Genomic DNA, 18,583 nt, shown 5'->3' with positions numbered 1-18,583 from the left:
ATTGCGCAATGGCCACTCCAATTGTCCTTTGAGGAATCGTCTCCTGTGCACTGAATCTTACAGCCTCTTCGGGTGCTTGTTATCCATAGTACCTATGTTAAACCCTGCGGCGTACGGCAGGACCGGTTATTATGAGTTGATTGACATGCGGAGAGGGGACAGATCCTGTTTTTATTGAGAGTCGAGTACGAGGAACGAAAATCGAGGCTTATGAAAGGTATCAGATGATATGGAAGTTCGGCTGTGTCGAGTCACCGGAGAGGGAAAGGGTGAGATTATATGCAAACCAATACTTATCTAATGGTTCACGAGACTCGGTCAGGAGAAAGACCATCGAAGGTGATATGACGCCATTCAGGATGATCATTCGTTGAGGGTACAAACTAGATATTACCACGATCATAGCTACTATCACTTGATATCATGTGCAGCGCAAATCCCTTCCTTCTCCTCTTCCTATGGTAGACAGTCATGGGGGTGGGTTAACTGATATGAGGAATGAAGAGGATCAGCTATCTGATGAGCTTCGTCATACACGTATTAATGTTTAAATATCCTCGAATTGACCTATCTCATTGACAGCAACAATATAATAATATAATATAATGATCTTGAATACCACCAGTACAGACAGAGTATGTAAGTATTATTTATGATTCCCCGCCTGCGGAAATCTCCCCGTGCCTAGTATCCATCTATACGATAACCACCACTAAGGCAGATACATACTACTGACTAAAGCAACCCCTCCGGATTTTCCAACGGTTTTGACTTCCTTCTGTTCTGCCTCAACGCAGCCAAAGGGAGTGTCCTCGCTCACTCGCTCACACTCTCTTTCTCATTCTCATAAAAGTTTACAGATTGATTATCATATTTTTGTGTCTTTCTTTCCGGTGCCCTCGCCCTCGAAATTCGCCATCCCTCCTCCGTGAGATGAAAAATCGTACTCCTCTTCCTGTCCCCTCCGAAGCCCCCTCTGTGCAGAACGGCCATTCGCGCAATCCCTCCGGCTTCGACATGGCTGCCCGCAGTCCTCCCAACCAGAGCAGTAAGTCACAGCCCAGGACTCTTCTTTGTCATCCCTCAATCATATACTGTTCCCTTTTCTCCGATCGCACTCCGGTTACTTGCAGGATTGCCGCTTTCCATGACCCTTTTTGCTCCGCTCCTCACTTCTCTTTTTTTGGCGAAAGACAGAGAGACAAACTAATCTCAGTCGCTATCTTCTCTAGATACCAAGCATGTGCCCTGCAAATTCTTTCGCCAGGGAGCTTGCCAGGCCGGTCCTGCTTGTCCTTTCCTACACTCCACAGACGCCGCGATTGACTATGCGCCTTGCAAATATTTCACCAAGGTACGACCTGTAACCGGATCCATCCTTGTTCCTATTCCCCCCTCTCGTAGCGGCGGATACAAGCAATTTTCTTCCTTCCTCATCCTTGATTTAGAGAGCATGCTGTTGACTGGTTTATTCACCGCGCAATTAGGGCAATTGCAAGTTCGGAGCCAAGTGCGCGCTGGCGCATATCCTTCCTGATGGTCGGCGGGTGAATCGGCCAAGTCCCGGTATGGGAATGGGTGGAGGCCATCTCAATCTTGGAGGGCGCGTCAACCCTCAAGCATATGTCAATCAAGACTCGGCTTTGACGAACTCGGTCCTCTCCCAACAGCGCTTGGGTAATCACGATCCTCGTTACGCTTCGCAATTGCCGCCTCAAGAGGAGTTCGGTGCTCCACAACAGCAGCAGCAGCCACCCCCACCGCCGTTCGACGCCATTCCTACCATCGATGCAGGTTTAGCCTCGGATGCGGGTTCGAAGTATGGGTCACCAGCGGACGACACACGTTTCCCTATGTCTCCGAATCACCGTCACCTAACCGCTCTTGACGCACAGCTCCCCGCATCTTTTGACAGTCAAGGCATTTCGCACGCCGCTCGTTATGGCCCCGTGGCCGCGTCCGTGCCATCGAAGTTCGGGTTGGACCTGGCCTCTCCTCCAGCGCAGAGACTGGGTGGTCCGTCAGATGTACTTCGTAATCTCCGTGACACAGCGTATGGGTCTGACTTCAGGAAACCCTCGTCATTCATGGGGTCATCCCCTCCAGGCATTCCCGAAGATGGGATAGGGCCGAGATTTTTACACTCTGCTAGGCCCGTGAAATCGCGCATGCTCTCGGCCAGTGTTCCCCGACCGACAGCGTTGGATGACTGGGACGACAGCAACTTCCCCATGGAGGAGGATTATCTGCCTATCAATTTGCACGATGATGTCCTCACCCCTCAGGAGAAACTCCGACGCCTGTCGCGCACTGATCATGATCTCAGTTCCAGCCACCGCGATCTAAGCGGACTCGGTATGACCAGCACCAGCTTCTCCAAGATCGGCTCTCCGCTCGCCTCCAGTCCGTCACGGTTTGGTGCCTTATTTGCCAAGCAACGCCAACAGAAGAAGGATGAAGATTCCCACGGTACATCTTTTTCGCACATCGGCTCGCCTCTACGCGAGTCTTCCCTCAATCTAGGTACCAGTCCCAGCTTGGGCCCCATCGGAAGCCGACAGATCTCCGGCGATGTCTCTCCATATGTGGCCAGCCCTGGCAGGCAGTCGTCGACATCTATGATCTCTCAGCAGCTGAGTAACATGTCACTTTACCCTGCTCCGGCCCGTCACTCGTCCGCAGTAGGCTCCAATGGCCGCCTGGACCGTACAATCTCGTCGCCTGTCAGCACAAGCAAGATCGACGAGGAGCAGAGTGATTTAGTCTTCTCCATGGAGGAAGAAGACAGCACCAAGCGGAATAGTACTTCTTGGGCCACCAGTAAGGCGGAATCCAACGATGGGGCATCGACCCCCACAAGTAACTCAGGTTTCCAGCCATAATGTTGTTGAGAACGATTACCTGGAACCAATTTTGCACATGCGTCCATGACAACATCAAAGCGGCGGAGTTTGCGAGCAAAAAGGAACAATTGGGAAACTAAAAAGCAAAAAGTTTGCACCCCCAGTTGAAATTGTGTTCATACCTCGACATTCAAAGGAAAATAGCGGTCTTGTGGATGCCCCTGGATTTTACCCTACTTGCGTTGCCTTTTCTTCGTTTCGTCATCGTGTTTCGCATCTTGATGGGGTTTTTGCATAGAACGGTCGAGCGCACTATCTGGATTTGACTCTTCCTGTTTCACAACGTCGGTCACTTGGTCTAGGACCAAATCAGGCATTTTAATTCAGGTGTTTTGTAACCCGGTTGGGGGAAGTGCCGAGACTGCTGTCATTCTTAGAATTTTTCCTTTCTTTTCTCTTTTCTCTTGTCGTTTCATTTGGGTTCACGTCCTATCTTTATCGGCCATTCCGAAGCTCTGCGAAGGAAGGAAAGGAGAATTTGACTCTGGTCCAACCCCATCGGGTCGACAGTTGATCGACCTCCATCATCCAGGAGGGTGTCATGTGTACATTCTTGGTCTACATCGTTCGGTCTTGACTCAACCACAAGTCCACAACCTCCTTGTTCTGCCTCCAGTCTCTTCTCCTCAAGTCAATCTCACGAGGCAATGATGTTCCCTGGCGCCCCTGTTTCTTAACGCCTCCTTTGTCTATCCCATATTTCCGATATTGGGACTGAGCGGCCCATGGTCGCACTCGATATCTTGCCTGTTCTCCAGGCAGCGCATGGTGAGCCTGTATACGGAGAACTGGGCTGGTTTGTATTTCAGGCAGCATCTCCAAGCTTTCCCGCGAGGACAATTGCTTGGGTGTGCGGGCTCAAGTGATTGGTGTACATATCCGACTCGAACAGAAGACGCTCGGGCATCCGTAAAGCGCATGCCTAGTCCTACGTCTGGTCCCATAGGCTGATGGAGGAATCACTTGGACTTTCAGCTTTCATTGCAGTATCTTAATGCTACTAGTATACACAAACAGTGTTGTAATTCTCGCTCTGCCCATACCAGACTCCTGAACATTACGCGCCCTCCATTTTCCCCATTATTGATATTGCCTTTCAAAGTAAAAATGTGATAACGCCGAAGCTCAAAGAAAACACAGTCACCTTGTATCCTCATGGAAAGGTCTTGAGAGGCACCAATGACACGCGACCAAGAACGTAAATCCGCCCCTGGCACTAAATCCTTGGGTCAATATCGTCCATATACATAGCACTACCTTTAAGGCTGACAGCGGTCGCTTTGCTGGAATAAGCCTTGATCTGCGCCGTCTTCTCTTGAGTGATGCGATCAGCGATGATCCTGCGTGCGCGAGCCTCGGCATCTGCTTGCTTGGCTGTCTCTGCTCGGTTCGAGTATAGATGTTCGTAGATCTTTTCCGTGCCAACCATGACATGGCTCGTCATGATATCAACGGCTTTGGCGGTCAACGCCTCCACACGGACTGCGAGATCTGTCTCTTCATCGGCACGTAGGCGTTTGACTCGCTCCTCTCTGTCGACTCTCTCGAGATCTTCTTTCCGCTTCCGCTGCTCAACAAGTTTCCGACGTTCCTCCTTAGCAGCCAAATATTTTAGGGAATGGCCAAGTTTTTGTTGAATTGATGGAGCGATATCGAGTGGCGGAGCAGAGAAGAATAGCACATGGCCGGAGTCGTCACAATGAAACTGTTCACGAATATCCTCCGGGATTGCTGCATTTGCCGCCTCACTGAGGCGGAAGACCTCAATTGGACGAGGCGCGTTAGGATTGTACACCGACGCTTGCGGTACGTGCACACGACCTGCCTGATATGGCGTATATGGAGATGGCTGGGCCGCCGCATACGGGTGCGGTACCGGCGCCGGTTGATAAGCAGGGGAGTGAGGAGTTTGCGGTACAAACGCGCTAGGGCGCCTCTGCAGAGCCGCTTGATAAACCTGGACTGGCGGTACTTGAGGCTGTTGGTAGGCAACTGGAGGCACAGGAACAGGAGAGCCCTGGGTAGGAGGAATTGGGGCAGCTGGAGAGCGCGCAGGGACGGGGACGGCCCCAACTGCGGGAGCCGTGCTGGGACTACCGACGTTTGGTCGCGTAGATGGTTGGGTAATCGATGGCAGACGAGGCGGAACAGTTGACAGTACGGGCTGGGGTAATGATGGCGGCGGAGAAGGAGTCGGCTCAGGTGGCGGAGATTCCTGTCGAACAAATTTCCAGTCAGTATCCCCTACAATTCAAAGGGGTTCACGGACGAAACTCCCCGACCGACTAGGAGTTAAGATACTCACATTTTCGTCGCGTGGACGTCGATGTACCGCTCCAACAATGGGTGGCGCATTATCGGCGCCCCAGGTTGGTTTGGGCAGATCGTCAGTTTCCTTCGCATCACTCTTCAGCAAGTGCTTGATCGGACTCGGTATCTTCTTGATCCTCCGAGGGACATCAAAGAGGTCCATCTCGTAATCTTTTTCTCGCACTTCATCAGGAAGGCAACTCGCCCATGTTTTAATCTTGTTGAGCTTGTGCTTCTCCTCGTTGTAGCGTGCCTCACAGACGTATACTTCCTTGTCAGGAGGAAGGCCTCTAGGGCGCCCGCGGTTGTACCGAGTAAAGAACATGACGAAGCAGCGGTCGACAACCTCTTCGATCCGATGATCACGGTACTGGCCAGTCTTGACCACCTCGTTGGGATAGAAATGTTTCTCAAAATGATGGACTGTCTGCTCAGGACGGTAGTACCAGCAAGCATTGACCCACTTTTCGCCTTCAGAATCCTGCCATGTGCGGTAGATCTGTGCGACGATCGGCTTGGTCACATCGTTCGGATTCTGTATATGAACCCAGTCACCCACTTTCCACAGCTCACCTTTGTACAGAATGCCATCAGGCAATGGGAGACGACCATCCTCCATCAGATATTCGCTGTCAGGTTTCCTCTTCTCAATCTCAGCAAGCCTCCTCGCCTCAACTTGCAAATCAACAGCGTCCTTGTATATCTGACTGTCCGGCTGGTTGTAGGCTTTGGCATTGTTGAACATCAGATCCATATCGCGCATGAAGTGGTCAACCGAGTTGTACTTCTTGCGCTTGGACTTCCGCTTGATAATGTCAATCGCAATCGGCTCCTTGATTTCAACGTAATAGTCCGGATATGTAGCTTTGTCTGGTAAGCGTTCAAAGTGTCGCACTTTGAGCATGCCAAGAGGCCCTTTGAGCTTCCGGATCCCTTTCAAAACTGCCTTGATCCTGGCCTCCATAGGGGTATCGACACGCGGGGGCCGGCCCCGCTTCTTTCTGAGCTCTGGGTCGGCTGATTTATGTCCGTCGTCCTTACCTGCGTCCCGTTTCCAGCCAGGGCGGGGACCGCGCTTCTTCTTGCGACGACCATCATCATCGGAATCATCCTCGTCCTCCTCCTCATCATCGTCCTCATCGTCCTCATCCTCCTCCTCCGGAAGAGGATCCGCCTCCGGAATCTCTCCCAAATCGGGAAGCTCGGCTTCTTCAGCGGTGATGATCCTTTGTTTAACCAGTTTTTCAAATTCTGCTATGAAAACGTCCTATTTTGGAGAACAAGGATCAGCACCGTGGTATTCGTCGACACGGATATGGAGTTAAAAACTTTACAAACGTACGAACCTTTATGACAAGCGCATCCTCATACGCCTGTGAATTTGGCCGATTATACGTCTGCGCATTGTGAGGGATCTAAAGCGAAGATAACACCGTGAGTAAAAGCCATAGTGGTTCCACAATGGCAACAAAGTTGCGACACTTACCAGGGCGCAGTCTCGCACGAACTCAGCGAAGTTCTTGTATTCTCGCTTGTTTATCTTCTGTTTCAAGATACTTAGGGCCATGGGCTCTTTGATGATCTCATAATAATCAGGAACATTGCGCTTATTCACACTGCGCTGAAACAGCCTCGATGGGTCATGGCCACTGTAACGGGAAGAAAGTCAGCTAAATCTAAATGGCGCGGACACAGCTCGACATGTTGAGACGTCTATATTGGGGCTTTTCTTTTTTTTCTTTTTTTTGCTGCGTTGTTCTGCTTGAAAGTCGCAAGCAATGCATATGCGGACTTACTCCTCTTCTCTGAATTCATAGATAGCCAGAACAACGTCCATCATCGACCTCCATTGCTCGTCAGTGACGCTGCTCGTTGCAGAACTATCGCCCTTGCTATCATCCTCAATCGATTTGACCGGCTCCTCAGGAGCGGGTTGGCTTTGCGACGGCTCCGACGCCTTTTCCATGACGTTGACAACACCCCTACCACTGAGAATGACACCCACAGTCAGAAAGCGGGTGCAGAAAGACTCAAGATAGCGGACCACAGTCTTTCAGGGAGATGCAGATTGCTCTACTGGCGCGCAAAAAAAAAGAGGCGAGATGAGGAGACAGAGGTTCGCGCATAATTACGCTGACTCAGCGAGTTCCTGTCACGGTTTGGCTGGGACGATACCATACGGTAACTACCCGAACGTTACCGTCACGTGTATATTTACCTATTTCATACAGGGACTGGGATTACAGGGACTGGGACATTCATTGGTAATATTATGCACATTATCAAGCTATGTATTCCAAGTCCCCAGCGGACCTTACCTACTTGTTGATTTCCGATGTTTCACAACCATCAAGCCTTGTCAAGTCCAATCTGCTCTTCTACTCCATATCAGCTTCCGTACGAGAGAAAGATCGACTAAGTCGGTACGGATTAGCGTAAGGGCGGGCCAGTGCGGGGATAGCTCGAAGCCTCCTGGACGTATGTGTAAAGTATCTCTCCTGCGTCATTGTCTTTTGAGCCTTCCATAGCATTATGCATAGCGTTTATGTCTATAAGCTCGAATATATTTTTTTCTTTGGTCTATCCATGTTTGAGGACTTTGTCAACCAACGCAATGGCCGGGGTTTTATGCCCGAAATCTCTCAGCAACTCGAAAGTACAATTCGTGCCTTTTCCCAGTACCTACTACAAGTCTCCGTGTTGTAAGGGCAATGCGCCGCCAGCCCCACATCCAACTGGTTGCTGCTCGTCAATCGTCATTCCATCTCATCCATCCCTCCAGTGGCTCTGTTTCGTACCGGCGACTAGACACTCCCGTGTGCCTGATATTCTGGAAACTTTTCGATCTGTTGTCTGGGTTTTGAAGGCTAGACTTTCTGTCTTAGACGTATCTACAAGATAGTTGACGTTCCCCATCGTTCCTGTCCGTCTTTCGGCTCTCTATCTACTTAGCTAGTGGGAGATGAGGATCCGAGTCCGTGGACCTGCTGGACAGTCTACCGTCACTCTTGATGACACTGCAACTGTCAATGATCTTCGCGCTCACATTGTCGAGAAAACTGGGTTGACAGCATATGATGTGAAGTATGGATATCCGGACCTCAAACCTCTGGTACTAGATGGGTTCCCTTCGGAACAGAAAATCAGAGACCTCGGGATTAGTCTAAATGGCGAACAACTGCTCGTCACCAGGAAGGATGATTCTGCACCGACTACTCTCCCACAAGCACCAAGCGCCAGGGAAAGCGAAAGACAATTATCCACGGCGCAGGATGATGATAGGAAACTGTCTCTATCGCGCAAGCCGCATGAGGGTGTGTCGGACGATCCTCCCGAGATTGCTTCGCCTGAACATTCGGGCACTTTTGTGCTGCGCATCATGCCTGACGATAATTCCTGTCTGTTTCGCGCGGTAGGGAGTGCAATCATGGGAGGAATGGACACTATGACCGAGCTTCGGTCGATTGTCGCCCAGACTATTCAAGCGAACCCGGACGTCTACTCAGAGGCAGTGCTAGAGAAAAAGCCAGACGACTATTGCCGTTGGATTCAGCAGGAGAACTCATGGGGCGGAGCAATTGAGCTCAGCATTTTGAGCAAACATTTCGATATCGAGATCTGCTCAATCGACGTGCAAACGCTGCGGGTGGATCGGTTCAATGAAGGTCCGCCCACACGGTGTGTCCTGGTGTATTCTGGAATTCACTATGATACCATTGCTTTGTCACCGTCGGATCCACCATATACTCACGCTTATGCGCCTCCGGAGTTTGACACCAAGGTCTTTGATGCAGCCGATCCGGTGGTTCTGGAGAAAGCACTGGCGTTATGCGAGATTCTTCAGAGCAAACATTACTATACAGATACTGCAGGCTTTCGCATTCGCTGCAATACTTGCGGCGGCATTTTCATCGGCGAAAAAGGAGCCACCAAGCATGCGACTCAGACAGGACATTATGATTTCGGCGAAGCAAGCTGAAAAAGCCGCAATGGATACAGCTGGTTGCGCGTATCTCACCCTTTGGATACGTTATTCGATAAGGTATGTCTTTATATGGAGGGCGGGAAGTTCTCAAACTATATGCAAAAATGTGAAAAGCCGGGAGTCAAGAACGTTGTAGTACAACACATAGCGCGTTTATATATAGCGAGCGACATTGAGTTGACACAAGACATAATGCCGTTCTTTGTGGGATATCATAATCATACATAATTTCCAAACCTTCTACACCATCGCTACTTCGTCCGCCTCGTCATCGTCTCTGCCGCCTTCTTCGTCCTCCCCAGTATCTGCGCTGTCCTCAGGATGTCCACCCCACTCCACGTCGTGCTCTATAGGGTTGGTGAAGAACTCGTGCAGCAAAGCTTCCCTAGCACTCAGTCGTTTGTAGGGGTCCAGCTCCATGAGGCCAGCCAGGAGTCGAGTGGCTTGCTTCTCGCTCTCGGTCAATTCTTCCACACAGCTGGCCCATTTCACCAGTTTCTCCCAGCCATAGCCCTTTTCACCAATGGTAGGAATGTTGGTTTCGAAAATTTGACCATGCATGGCGGCTGCAGTCTTCATCCGACGGGTGCCAAATATACTCGCCATTTCGATCATGGCATCAACATCGTCGGCGGAGTTGAAAAAAGGGAATCGACGTCCGAGTAAGGTTAACAGAATCACGCCGGCAGACCACATGTCTATCTTGGTTGTTTGAGATGTACATTTGAAAAGAACCTCCGGCGCCCGGAAGCCGCGAGTTCCCGCTCGATTAGCACGTCTTGCCGGCCGTGAGTCGTTCTTAGGGTAGCCAGCCGACAGCGTGGACGTATAGCAATGAGTATAGTAGTAGCTCTGCAGCAACCGACTGCGGCGTACAAAGTTCGGATTGGCGCAAAGACAGGTGCCGGTATATTCAGACCCCTCTCGCTGGAAAGGACGAATGAGAAATTCGGTAGTGAGAACCTTTGAAAGTGGACACTTACTTCCGCTAGACCAAAGTCTACAAGGACTCCTTCGCGAAGCTCAGGGTTGTACAAGAAGTTACTGTCAAGGGGCTTAGAGAACAAGTGACGCAACGGGCCGACACGCAGCAATGCACTTACGTTGGCTTGATGTCTCGATGAAGAATATTGTGCTTATGGACGGAGTTTAGCGCAGTGAAAAGGGATCTGAAATAATGTCGCATATCCGCGACCATAAATGTGCGATATTGAATGCGAAAGTCAGTATGGGGAAAGAAAGGCAAGACAGCCACAACCTGGTCCTGGTGCCTGAAAGCTGTGATCAAAGGGCACACGGACCGGCAGCCCCGAAGGTCATGGAGGAGCTCCAGCTCATTTTGGATTCTCAACGGACTGCTGGTAACGTAGATCTTCTTCAGTGCAACGTATCGCGGTTTTCTCTGTTTGTTGACCGACTCCTCCACTCGCCGTCTCTTTGCTGGGGGACTTGACCAGTCACTGCTTTGGTTTTTATGGAAAGTGTCCCAATCATTCTTGTAATGGTTGTACAAAAGGTCCTCGGCTTTGTAGACTGTTGAAAATGTCCCTATGGTAACCAAAGTCCGACGCTCAGCCATACATTCACCAAGTGGGAAGGGACAATTCCGAGCATAAGACAGAAGGGATGCCGGTACCTTCACCTATCCTGTTCACCAGACGAAATCGATCAGAGATCCCCGGGAATGTATCCTCAAGCTTCTTCATGTCTTCCCGGACCGAGTCGTCCACTTCTTCTTCCTCCTCATCCTCACCTTCATGGTCGCTCTCTCCGCGACGTGAGTCTGCTGAGGCGTCACCGTCTGAGGCAGTACCATCGTCTACCACAGCCATGTGCCCTTGTGTGCGATGATGGTCCGTAGCCCCAGCCTTTTGCAGTCCAAAGACACCAGTAATAGGGGCGTGCATTGTGGACATGTCACTAATCAGAGAGATGTTACCACCACTATGGCCAAAGCTAAGTGAGGGGTTCCTCAAAGATCTTGCATGTATCAACGCGATCGACTAGATCCGGGCCCCAGACCACAGGGTTGGCAATGCGTTCGGGTTATGAATGGATTTTGCAGGGCAGCGCGCGTCGAGGATCTCTCAAAACATCAATCTCGCGGTTGATGACACGGTAGTCGCGTATATGATTGTGTATGATCCATCAAAACGGTAGAGTCTAAAGATAGAGAAACCAGCATGCAAAATGTCCCTTTCAGGTATGGTGGTGTTTGTTTATTTCTGTTTAGGATACATTATTGGTTACAGGTAATATTTCCTAGGTACTCCATACCTACCTATGTACCTTAGGTACCTAGTTACCTTACCTTAGACACCTTTAACTTAGTCTCTTATCATACACAGTACCTCTCTATAGTTCAATACATTGCATGACCCTTTTCATCACTGACATTCTGTTAAGCTCCTACTACCTTATCTATGAGTTTAAGTCGCAACCTAAAATGATTGTAAGGTAGATTCCATATAGTATTACAACGTAACATACAGAATTTCACCCAACCCTGTTCAGGATATCTCGTACCGCCATGGCAGAATGATCTAAAAAGGAAAAACACAAACAAAACCTAGGCACGTCAGCATCACCAAACATTCTTCTCCTTTCCCGCCGCCGACTCTTTCACCCAAATTCATCCCCCTCTTTACCCCCACTCTGAAGAGTGAAAGTCCCGTTCCGTCACTCAACCCCTCAAGTGCCCTTCGAGGACATCCTCGCAGTCGGCTCAGGATGGAGGACAGGATTCAGTTCGATATCAACGAATCACTCAAATATTACTTGAGTGATCCGGCCTCTGTTCCCACAAACGATGCCGACCCTGAACTGCTGGATTGCGAAAGCGACCTCGAGCATTTAACGCCAGTATTGATCGATAATGTGCTCAATCCCATCGTAGATGCTGTGGCTGAGAACCCCGAAGCGTTGGCGAGACAGTCATTTTTTGACTCACTGCAATTCCTTCTAAAGTGCGCGATGGCCCCTTCTCCGTTCTCCGAATTTTCTGGCCCTGGTGGAACCCATTCTGAACTTCTCAATCTCTGCAGATATTCGTCTTTCCTCCCTACGAAGTCCCTCAGCAAACTCCTCGATCTGGTAGTGTCCGGGCTGTCTATCGAAGCTGATATTATCCATGGAGATCTCGAAGCCGACGAGCAGGATGCTATCCAGCACCATAAACAACTATTGGAGATGTACGGCTTCTTGCTTCAATGGGCTCTCTCTGCCGTGGAAGTCAAAGCGGCAGAAAAGCCCGCGGAGGCTGCGCCAGCTCGGAGAGGTGTAGGTAAATCGGGAAGGTCCAAGGCCAGCAACAAAGATGGTACATGGGACTGGACAGCACAGATTCAGATATCCATGGAGACGATGTGCAAAGTGATGAAACTTAAATTAAGCAGGATCTTCATGACTACATCGGACCGCGACACTTTCGTCAACTTGTTCACCCGTGCGATTTACCTCATTTTGGAGAGCGAGCAACGGGTCAAGAGCCTAACCATTCGAATGCATGCTTTCAAAGTTCTTTGCATTGCTGTGAAACATCATGGTCATGCCTTTGGTAGGGTCCAAGAACATAATGAGCAGGCATGCCTGGGCTAACATGCTGTGAAGGAGCACAGACATCCATCGTACAAAGCCTGACCTATTTTGAGCACCTGTCAGAGCCTATGGCTGAATTTTTACATATTCTTGCAGAGCAATATGACTATCCACAGCTATCGGACGAGATATTGAAGTACTTAGATGTCTGACGCATCACCACTAAACTATGGCTAATCCGACTGCAGGGAACTCGGAAACAAAGAATTCAACTCGAACGATACACGAGGGCCGAAATCAGTTTCGGCCTTTATCGTGAAACTCTCAGAGCTGGCACCGCGGCTGATCATCAAGCAGATGACTCTATTGGCCAAACAATTGGACAGCGAAGTAATATCCCTAGGGCAATCTTATTGGTTGAATATGAAGATGGGGCTAATCATTTCTACAGTCATACACTCTTCGTTGCGCTGTTGTTGAGGTTTGCGGGAATCTGATTGCGGACCTTAGCAGACAAGAAGAACGCAGTGAGAACTACAAAACTCAAATCAATGCGTTCTTTGATGTCCTAGAAGAGAGATTCCTCGACATCAATCCCTACTGCCGTTGCCGAACCATCCAGGTATATATGAGGATCTGTGACCTTGAACAGAAGTTCCCCAAGAGACGACAGGCAGTTGCGGAGCTGGCGGCAAGGAGCTTGGAAGATAAAAGCAGCAATGTGCGTCGCAATGCGATCAAACTACTTGCGAAACTGGTCTCTACACACCCATTCAGTGTAATGCACGGCGGACAGCTTTCCTACAAAGAATGGGCAGCTCGTCTCGACAACGTCGATGCCGAACTTAATGCACTACGGCCGCCTGAGACACCCGGCTTCGATGGTGGTGAGGCTTCACATATCGACAGCGAGCTGTTAGACGACGCGACCCAGATACCTGAAGATTCCCCATCGAAGGCACCACGCATGACCGACGCGGAAAAGGCTGCGGCCATCCAAAAGGCCGCGGAACAGGCAGCGACATCCGAACTACTGGCACGACTGCAGCTGACCAGGAAGTACTACAACGAAGCCATCCGTTTCATTGAGGTGCTTCACTCCGCCTCGGCATTAGTCTCCCAGCTCCTGTCATCTCGAAATAAGAGCGAAGCCATTGAAGCCATGGACTTTTTTGTGGTGCTTGATGCATATAAGGTTGAGACTGCACGCAGTGGCATCAGGCGGATGCTGCGACTCATCTGGACCAAGGGCAACAGCGACGAAGGCAAAGGAGTTCAGACCCATCTGATTGACTGCTACAAGGGTCTGTTCTTCGATGCGCCGGACTCGTTCGGCCCCAACGACGCCGCAAACTACGTTGCCCGGAACATAATCAGTTTGACCTTTGGCTCAACACCTGCCGAGTTGACATGCCTCGAGCAATTGCTCAGTACCATGATGAAAGCCGGCCACATCTCGGATGCGGTTATTGCGAAGCTTTGGCAAGTCTATGGTGTTCAACGCAAAGAGATTTCCAAGACTCAGCGGCGGGGTGCCATTATTATTCTCGGTATGCTGGCCCTGGCGGATCCGGAAGTTGTTATCAAGGAGACCGAAGTGATGCTGCGCATCGGGCTTGGCAACATAGGCAGAAGTGATCTGTTGCTCGCGAAATACACCTGCATTGCGTTGAAGCGAATGGTGCCTGGGCGGCAGGCGAAATCGAAAGACGCTGGCATTCCCAAGCTAGCAAATGATCACCCCGTTCTCAGTAAGCTTGCCGCCATGGTCGAAATTGTGTCGGACAGCAAAGAATGGTATGGTGTGGCAGAGCAAGCCATTGGAGCCATATATACGCTCTCGAAGCATCCAGATGTCCTTTGCTCTGATATTCTAAAGCGTAAGACGAGGGCTGTATTCCAGCCGCAGCTGCAGCGGCCTTCTTCCAAGGCCTCCGGCGATGAAGACGAGCAGCGCCCTGGAACAGCCTCCACTGATGGTCAAGGCCCACGGCCAAAGACATCTTCTGCCGCCCTATCTCAGTTGCTTTTTATTGTCGGCCATATTGCTATTAAGCAGATTGTCCATCTTGAGCTATGTGAACTGGACTTTAAGCGTCGCAAGGCAGAACAGGAGAAGCATAAGGCTGCCAATACAGCCGCCCACAAGGACAACCAGACGGGTGAGGATGATGAATTGGACCTCATTGGTGGGACGACCGAAGATGACTTCACGGAGGCCATGTCTCACATTCGAGAACGGGAATTGCTCTACGGAGAGAATTCTCTCCTGTCAAACTTCGGGCCTCTGGTTGCGGAAATTTGCGCTAATAGTAACGCTTATCCCGATCGCAACCTTCAGGCGGCAGCGACTCTGTGTATGGCCAAGCTGATGTGCGTGTCAGCCGAGTATTGCGAAAAGAACCTCCCCCTCTTGATCACCATCATGGAGCGCTCAGAGGACCCGACCGTTCGCAGTAACGCGGTTATTGCTCTTGGGGACATGGCTGTTTGCTTCAATCATCTCATCGACGAGAACACAGATTTCTTATATCGTCGACTCAATGATGATGATGTGTCCGTCAAGCGTACTTGTCTGATGACGCTCACATTTCTCATTTTAGCTGGGCAAGTAAAAGTCAAGGGACAGTTGGGCGAAATGGCCAAGTGCTTGGAGGATGATGACAAGCGCATCGCTGATTTGGCTCGCATGTTTTTCACGGAACTTGCGACTAAGGACAATGCCGTGTACAATCACTTTGTCGACATGTTCAGTCTGTTGAGTGCTGAGCGGAATCTTGAAGAGACTGCTCTGAGACGTATCGTTAAATTCCTAATCGGCTTTGTTGAAAAGGTGAGTTACCCAAAAGCTGACAAGATGCGATGCGTATCTATTCGTCGCAACGCGTCTCTGACCGTTTCTTCTACAGGAAAAACATGCCAGGCAGTTGGCCGAGAAACTTGCTGCTAGACTGCCTCGATGTGAAACCGAGCGCCAGTGGAACGATGTGGCTTATGCTTTGTCCCTCCTGCCTCACAAGAACGAGGATATCGCAAAGACAATAAGCGCAGGTTTCAACAAAGTTATCACTGCAAATTCTTGAGTTAATTGCGACAATGGTGTTGGGTTTGGACTGGTGATTGATCATGGACATTCCATTTCTGTCGAGGAGTAAAGGCGCAGCTTTTGGGACTGTGGGAAGGAAAGGTTACTTTATGATTACCGAGTATATGGCTTCATGCAGCTACTCTCTTGTTTTGTTTACAATGTCTTTTAGCCGCATTTTGCACGGTGTACTGGGCTAAGTCCCGTAGCTCAAGAAGCGTATTCCCCACCCTTCCGAATACGCTCAGAATGTAAAGTATGGGTAACGAATGGCCTTAAAAAGCAGTCTTCTTCTATTATCAACAAATAGTTCGCGGGAATGATGGACTGACGGAACCTATCGCCGTCAAGTTGTCCAAAAGGGGCAAGGAATGCATGAGGTAAACGAACCATTGCCTCATATCACACAAACATGGGAAAATAGCGGGAATAGACGAAACAGAGCCCACCAGGAGCTGCCAGATACTCCAAATTCAAAAGAACGCAAATCCCATATGCAAATTTCAAAACCCAGCCTCAAGGCTTAGGCACCTGTTCTTTCGCTTTCTGCCAGTTTATAATCGCCGTGACGAAGGCCCTGCAGGGCTTTATATCCCTCTTCGGTCAACTCTGGTCTTCCTAACGGTGTAACACTCCCTGTGAAAAACCGCGGCTGCCACGATTCGTTCTTCTGTTGCCGCTCTGCTGCCTTTTCTCGCTGTCGCTCTTCGATTTCTTGCTTGAGTCTTGTGGCCTCGCTATATCTTTTTTCTTTGATGGCGTTGGTGACGCCCGCCCAGAATTTGAGAGACTCGTTTGACAACTGGTCTTCTTCGGGAGGTAGAGTCTTTGGCACTGGGAAGAGAGGCGTTACATCAATTAAGAGACGCGGCTCAGCTGTTCCAGCCATTGTGTAATAGATCTGTCCATGCCATGACCCGCTGATCTTGGCAAGAACATCGCCTTCGGGCACATCTTTGATTCTAGTGATGGTATCCTGGTTCGGGTCATACCGGAAAATCAACCCTTCTACCTTGTTCTGGGCTCGACCAATCCAGCCTTCCTCCAGATACTGTAGAATGACCTTGATGCGTGTTTTGGAGCAGGTGATAAAACACGTATCCGAGACTGAAATGGCCAGCGCACCTCGCAATAGCCCACCAAGATGAGCACTTGGATGGGTCAGCTGGTATTCCTCATTATCTCTCTTCTCAATATTGACGAAAATTCCCAGGTTGTGTTGACCAGGCGCGACGCGGATGCTAGTGCCTGTAAATTTGGCACTGAGCTGATCGAATCCCCGAGCGGAGACTCCTCTTTCCGGGCAGTCTATAAAGAAGGCAGACACTGGTGGATGATGTGATGTCTGTTCAGTCAGGTAGCATATCTTGACGGTTTCTCCGTGGTCACTGTCACTGGTGAGGGTCCCGTTTTGCACGCCTGCTGTCGGAGGCGAGGATATGTCTGGGGCATTGTCATGAACCTCCCAGCTACACTATAGAAGCCGGATTAGTCGATACTGTCCTGGCACGCCGCGGCGGTCTGCGGTCGTGCATCGACACTTACCCGAAAGAACTCGCCCAGTGTCGAATTGTAAGGTTTGCAAGGTTTGCCTTTGATATATTTCTGTCATGGGCTTAGTGTATATTTTTGGCAAGACATCCAAGGTGTCGTTGAAGCCATACCAGATCCTTGGTAAACCAGAACCTTAGCACTTCTAGCATGCGACCAACGGGTTCATCCGACTTCCCTATGCTGTAATATTGCCTGTCAGATACCGAGCCTGCGGAGCACAAAAGGAATATCATACTTACCTCGCGAAAGTGTCCGGTCTGTCAAGGTAGTTCCAATATTCTAAGAGATTATCAAGCTCCGTCAGATATCTCGTCGCTTCGAACAATACAGCCCGGATCAACTTACCCAAATTCGGTCTGGGCTCCAGAAGATTTGCGGGTAAGGAGAAACGAACAGATGCGATGTCAGCCACGCCAACGAACCTAACAGGTACAGCCAGCGTATTAGGTCCGAGACGTACCACAATAGACCTCAAGGCAGTACGTACTTGCGGAGAATGGAAAGGAAGGTTTTCAGCTTAGACGAGTCATCATTTGCCTTGTCGGGTGTCGCTGTGGCTGCAACAGAAGACATCTTGGACAAAATCGCTTATAAATATACAATGTCAAGTCCTCTTTCGGACGAGCAGTGGAGGCAAAGGCACGATTCCCAAGCGGCTATGTCCAGTTTAGTCAATCCAGACACAGGGTAATGCCAAATTGTAGTAGAAGAGTCAACAGGGGGAAGTCAAAGATAGCTGAATAAAACGGCAAGTAGGGAAATAACGATGAACACGATACAAAAATTAAGATAGACGTCGCGTAGAACTCGAGGCGGTGACTTTTCGCCTGCCGCAATGGTTGAAGAATAAAGATGCCTTAGTTCCAGTTAGCAGATACGTCACCGACAATTCGTTATCGGACAACATAACTAACCTAATATAATAGATAATGACTAGACTAGTTAACCGATGGCGTTTGACGAAGGTGGAGGAGGAGACTTGGCTTTGACGAGTTCTGACCTATGATTTTTGGCTCTATTATGGGTCCTTGGCCACCTCAACCGATCGCAACCATAGGAGAGAAGAAGAGAACGAGAATCTCGAACGAGGATGAAAAACGTTCTTTTCTTCTTCTTTTTTATTTTTATATATTTTTTTTAATGGTGAAAGCATTATCTATCTAGATCGTCTCGCCTACCATGTCAGCTGGACGATTCGACCCAGCCCAT

At 49.8% G+C, this 18,583-nt stretch overlaps 6 protein-coding genes across 6 annotated transcripts; 3 read left to right on the top strand and 3 right to left on the bottom strand.

The window, feature by feature from the left end:
• Positions 1-933: 933 nt before the first annotated feature.
• Positions 934-2,882, top strand: Aud_002873 (putative spindle poison sensitivity protein Scp3; the record flags this gene model as incomplete). The annotated part of the gene is made up of 3 exons (XM_043287830.1): positions 934-1,048; positions 1,233-1,354; positions 1,488-2,882. The coding sequence occupies 3 exons, from the start codon at positions 934-936 to the stop codon at positions 2,880-2,882; spliced, it is 1,632 nt and encodes a 543-aa protein (XP_043143765.1).
• A 1,237-nt stretch (positions 2,883-4,119) lies between these two features.
• Aud_002872 (putative RSC complex subunit (RSC1)) lies at positions 4,120-7,179 on the bottom strand (the record flags this gene model as incomplete). The annotated part of the gene is made up of 5 exons (XM_043287829.1): positions 4,120-5,118; positions 5,209-6,480; positions 6,560-6,628; positions 6,700-6,862; positions 7,010-7,179. The coding sequence occupies 5 exons, from the start codon at positions 7,177-7,179 to the stop codon at positions 4,120-4,122; spliced, it is 2,673 nt and encodes an 890-aa protein (XP_043143764.1).
• Positions 7,180-8,175: 996 nt separating this feature from the next.
• On the top strand, positions 8,176-9,192 carry Aud_002871 (ubiquitin-specific protease OTU1; the record flags this gene model as incomplete). Its single annotated transcript, XM_043287828.1, has 1 exon — positions 8,176-9,192. One exon carries the CDS (start codon positions 8,176-8,178, stop codon positions 9,190-9,192), a length of 1,017 nt encoding a protein of 338 aa, XP_043143763.1.
• A 246-nt stretch (positions 9,193-9,438) lies between these two features.
• On the bottom strand, positions 9,439-11,105 carry Aud_002870 (serine/threonine protein kinase CDC7; the record flags this gene model as incomplete). The annotated part of the gene is made up of 4 exons (XM_043287827.1): positions 9,439-10,125; positions 10,182-10,242; positions 10,302-10,746; positions 10,835-11,105. 4 exons carry the CDS (start codon positions 11,103-11,105, stop codon positions 9,439-9,441), a joined length of 1,464 nt encoding a protein of 487 aa, XP_043143762.1.
• Positions 11,106-11,928: 823 nt separating this feature from the next.
• Positions 11,929-15,818, top strand: Aud_002869 (condensin subunit YCS4; the record flags this gene model as incomplete). Its single annotated transcript, XM_043287826.1, has 5 exons — positions 11,929-12,754; positions 12,808-12,931; positions 12,984-13,125; positions 13,187-15,568; positions 15,645-15,818. The coding sequence occupies 5 exons, from the start codon at positions 11,929-11,931 to the stop codon at positions 15,816-15,818; spliced, it is 3,648 nt and encodes a 1,215-aa protein (XP_043143761.1).
• Positions 15,819-16,343: 525 nt separating this feature from the next.
• Positions 16,344-17,947, bottom strand: Aud_002868 (putative oxysterol binding protein (Orp8); the record flags this gene model as incomplete). Its single annotated transcript, XM_043287825.1, has 6 exons — positions 16,344-17,294; positions 17,366-17,425; positions 17,485-17,554; positions 17,614-17,653; positions 17,720-17,796; positions 17,862-17,947. 6 exons carry the CDS (start codon positions 17,945-17,947, stop codon positions 16,344-16,346), a joined length of 1,284 nt encoding a protein of 427 aa, XP_043143760.1.
• Positions 17,948-18,583: the final 636 nt, after the last annotated feature.

Source organism: Aspergillus udagawae (assembly GCF_001078395.1).
Source record: "Aspergillus udagawae IFM 46973 DNA, scaffold_2, whole genome shotgun sequence".
Lineage (NCBI taxonomy): Eukaryota > Fungi > Ascomycota > Eurotiomycetes > Eurotiales > Aspergillaceae > Aspergillus > Aspergillus udagawae.
This window is presented reverse-complemented; position numbering and strand designations above follow the sequence as displayed.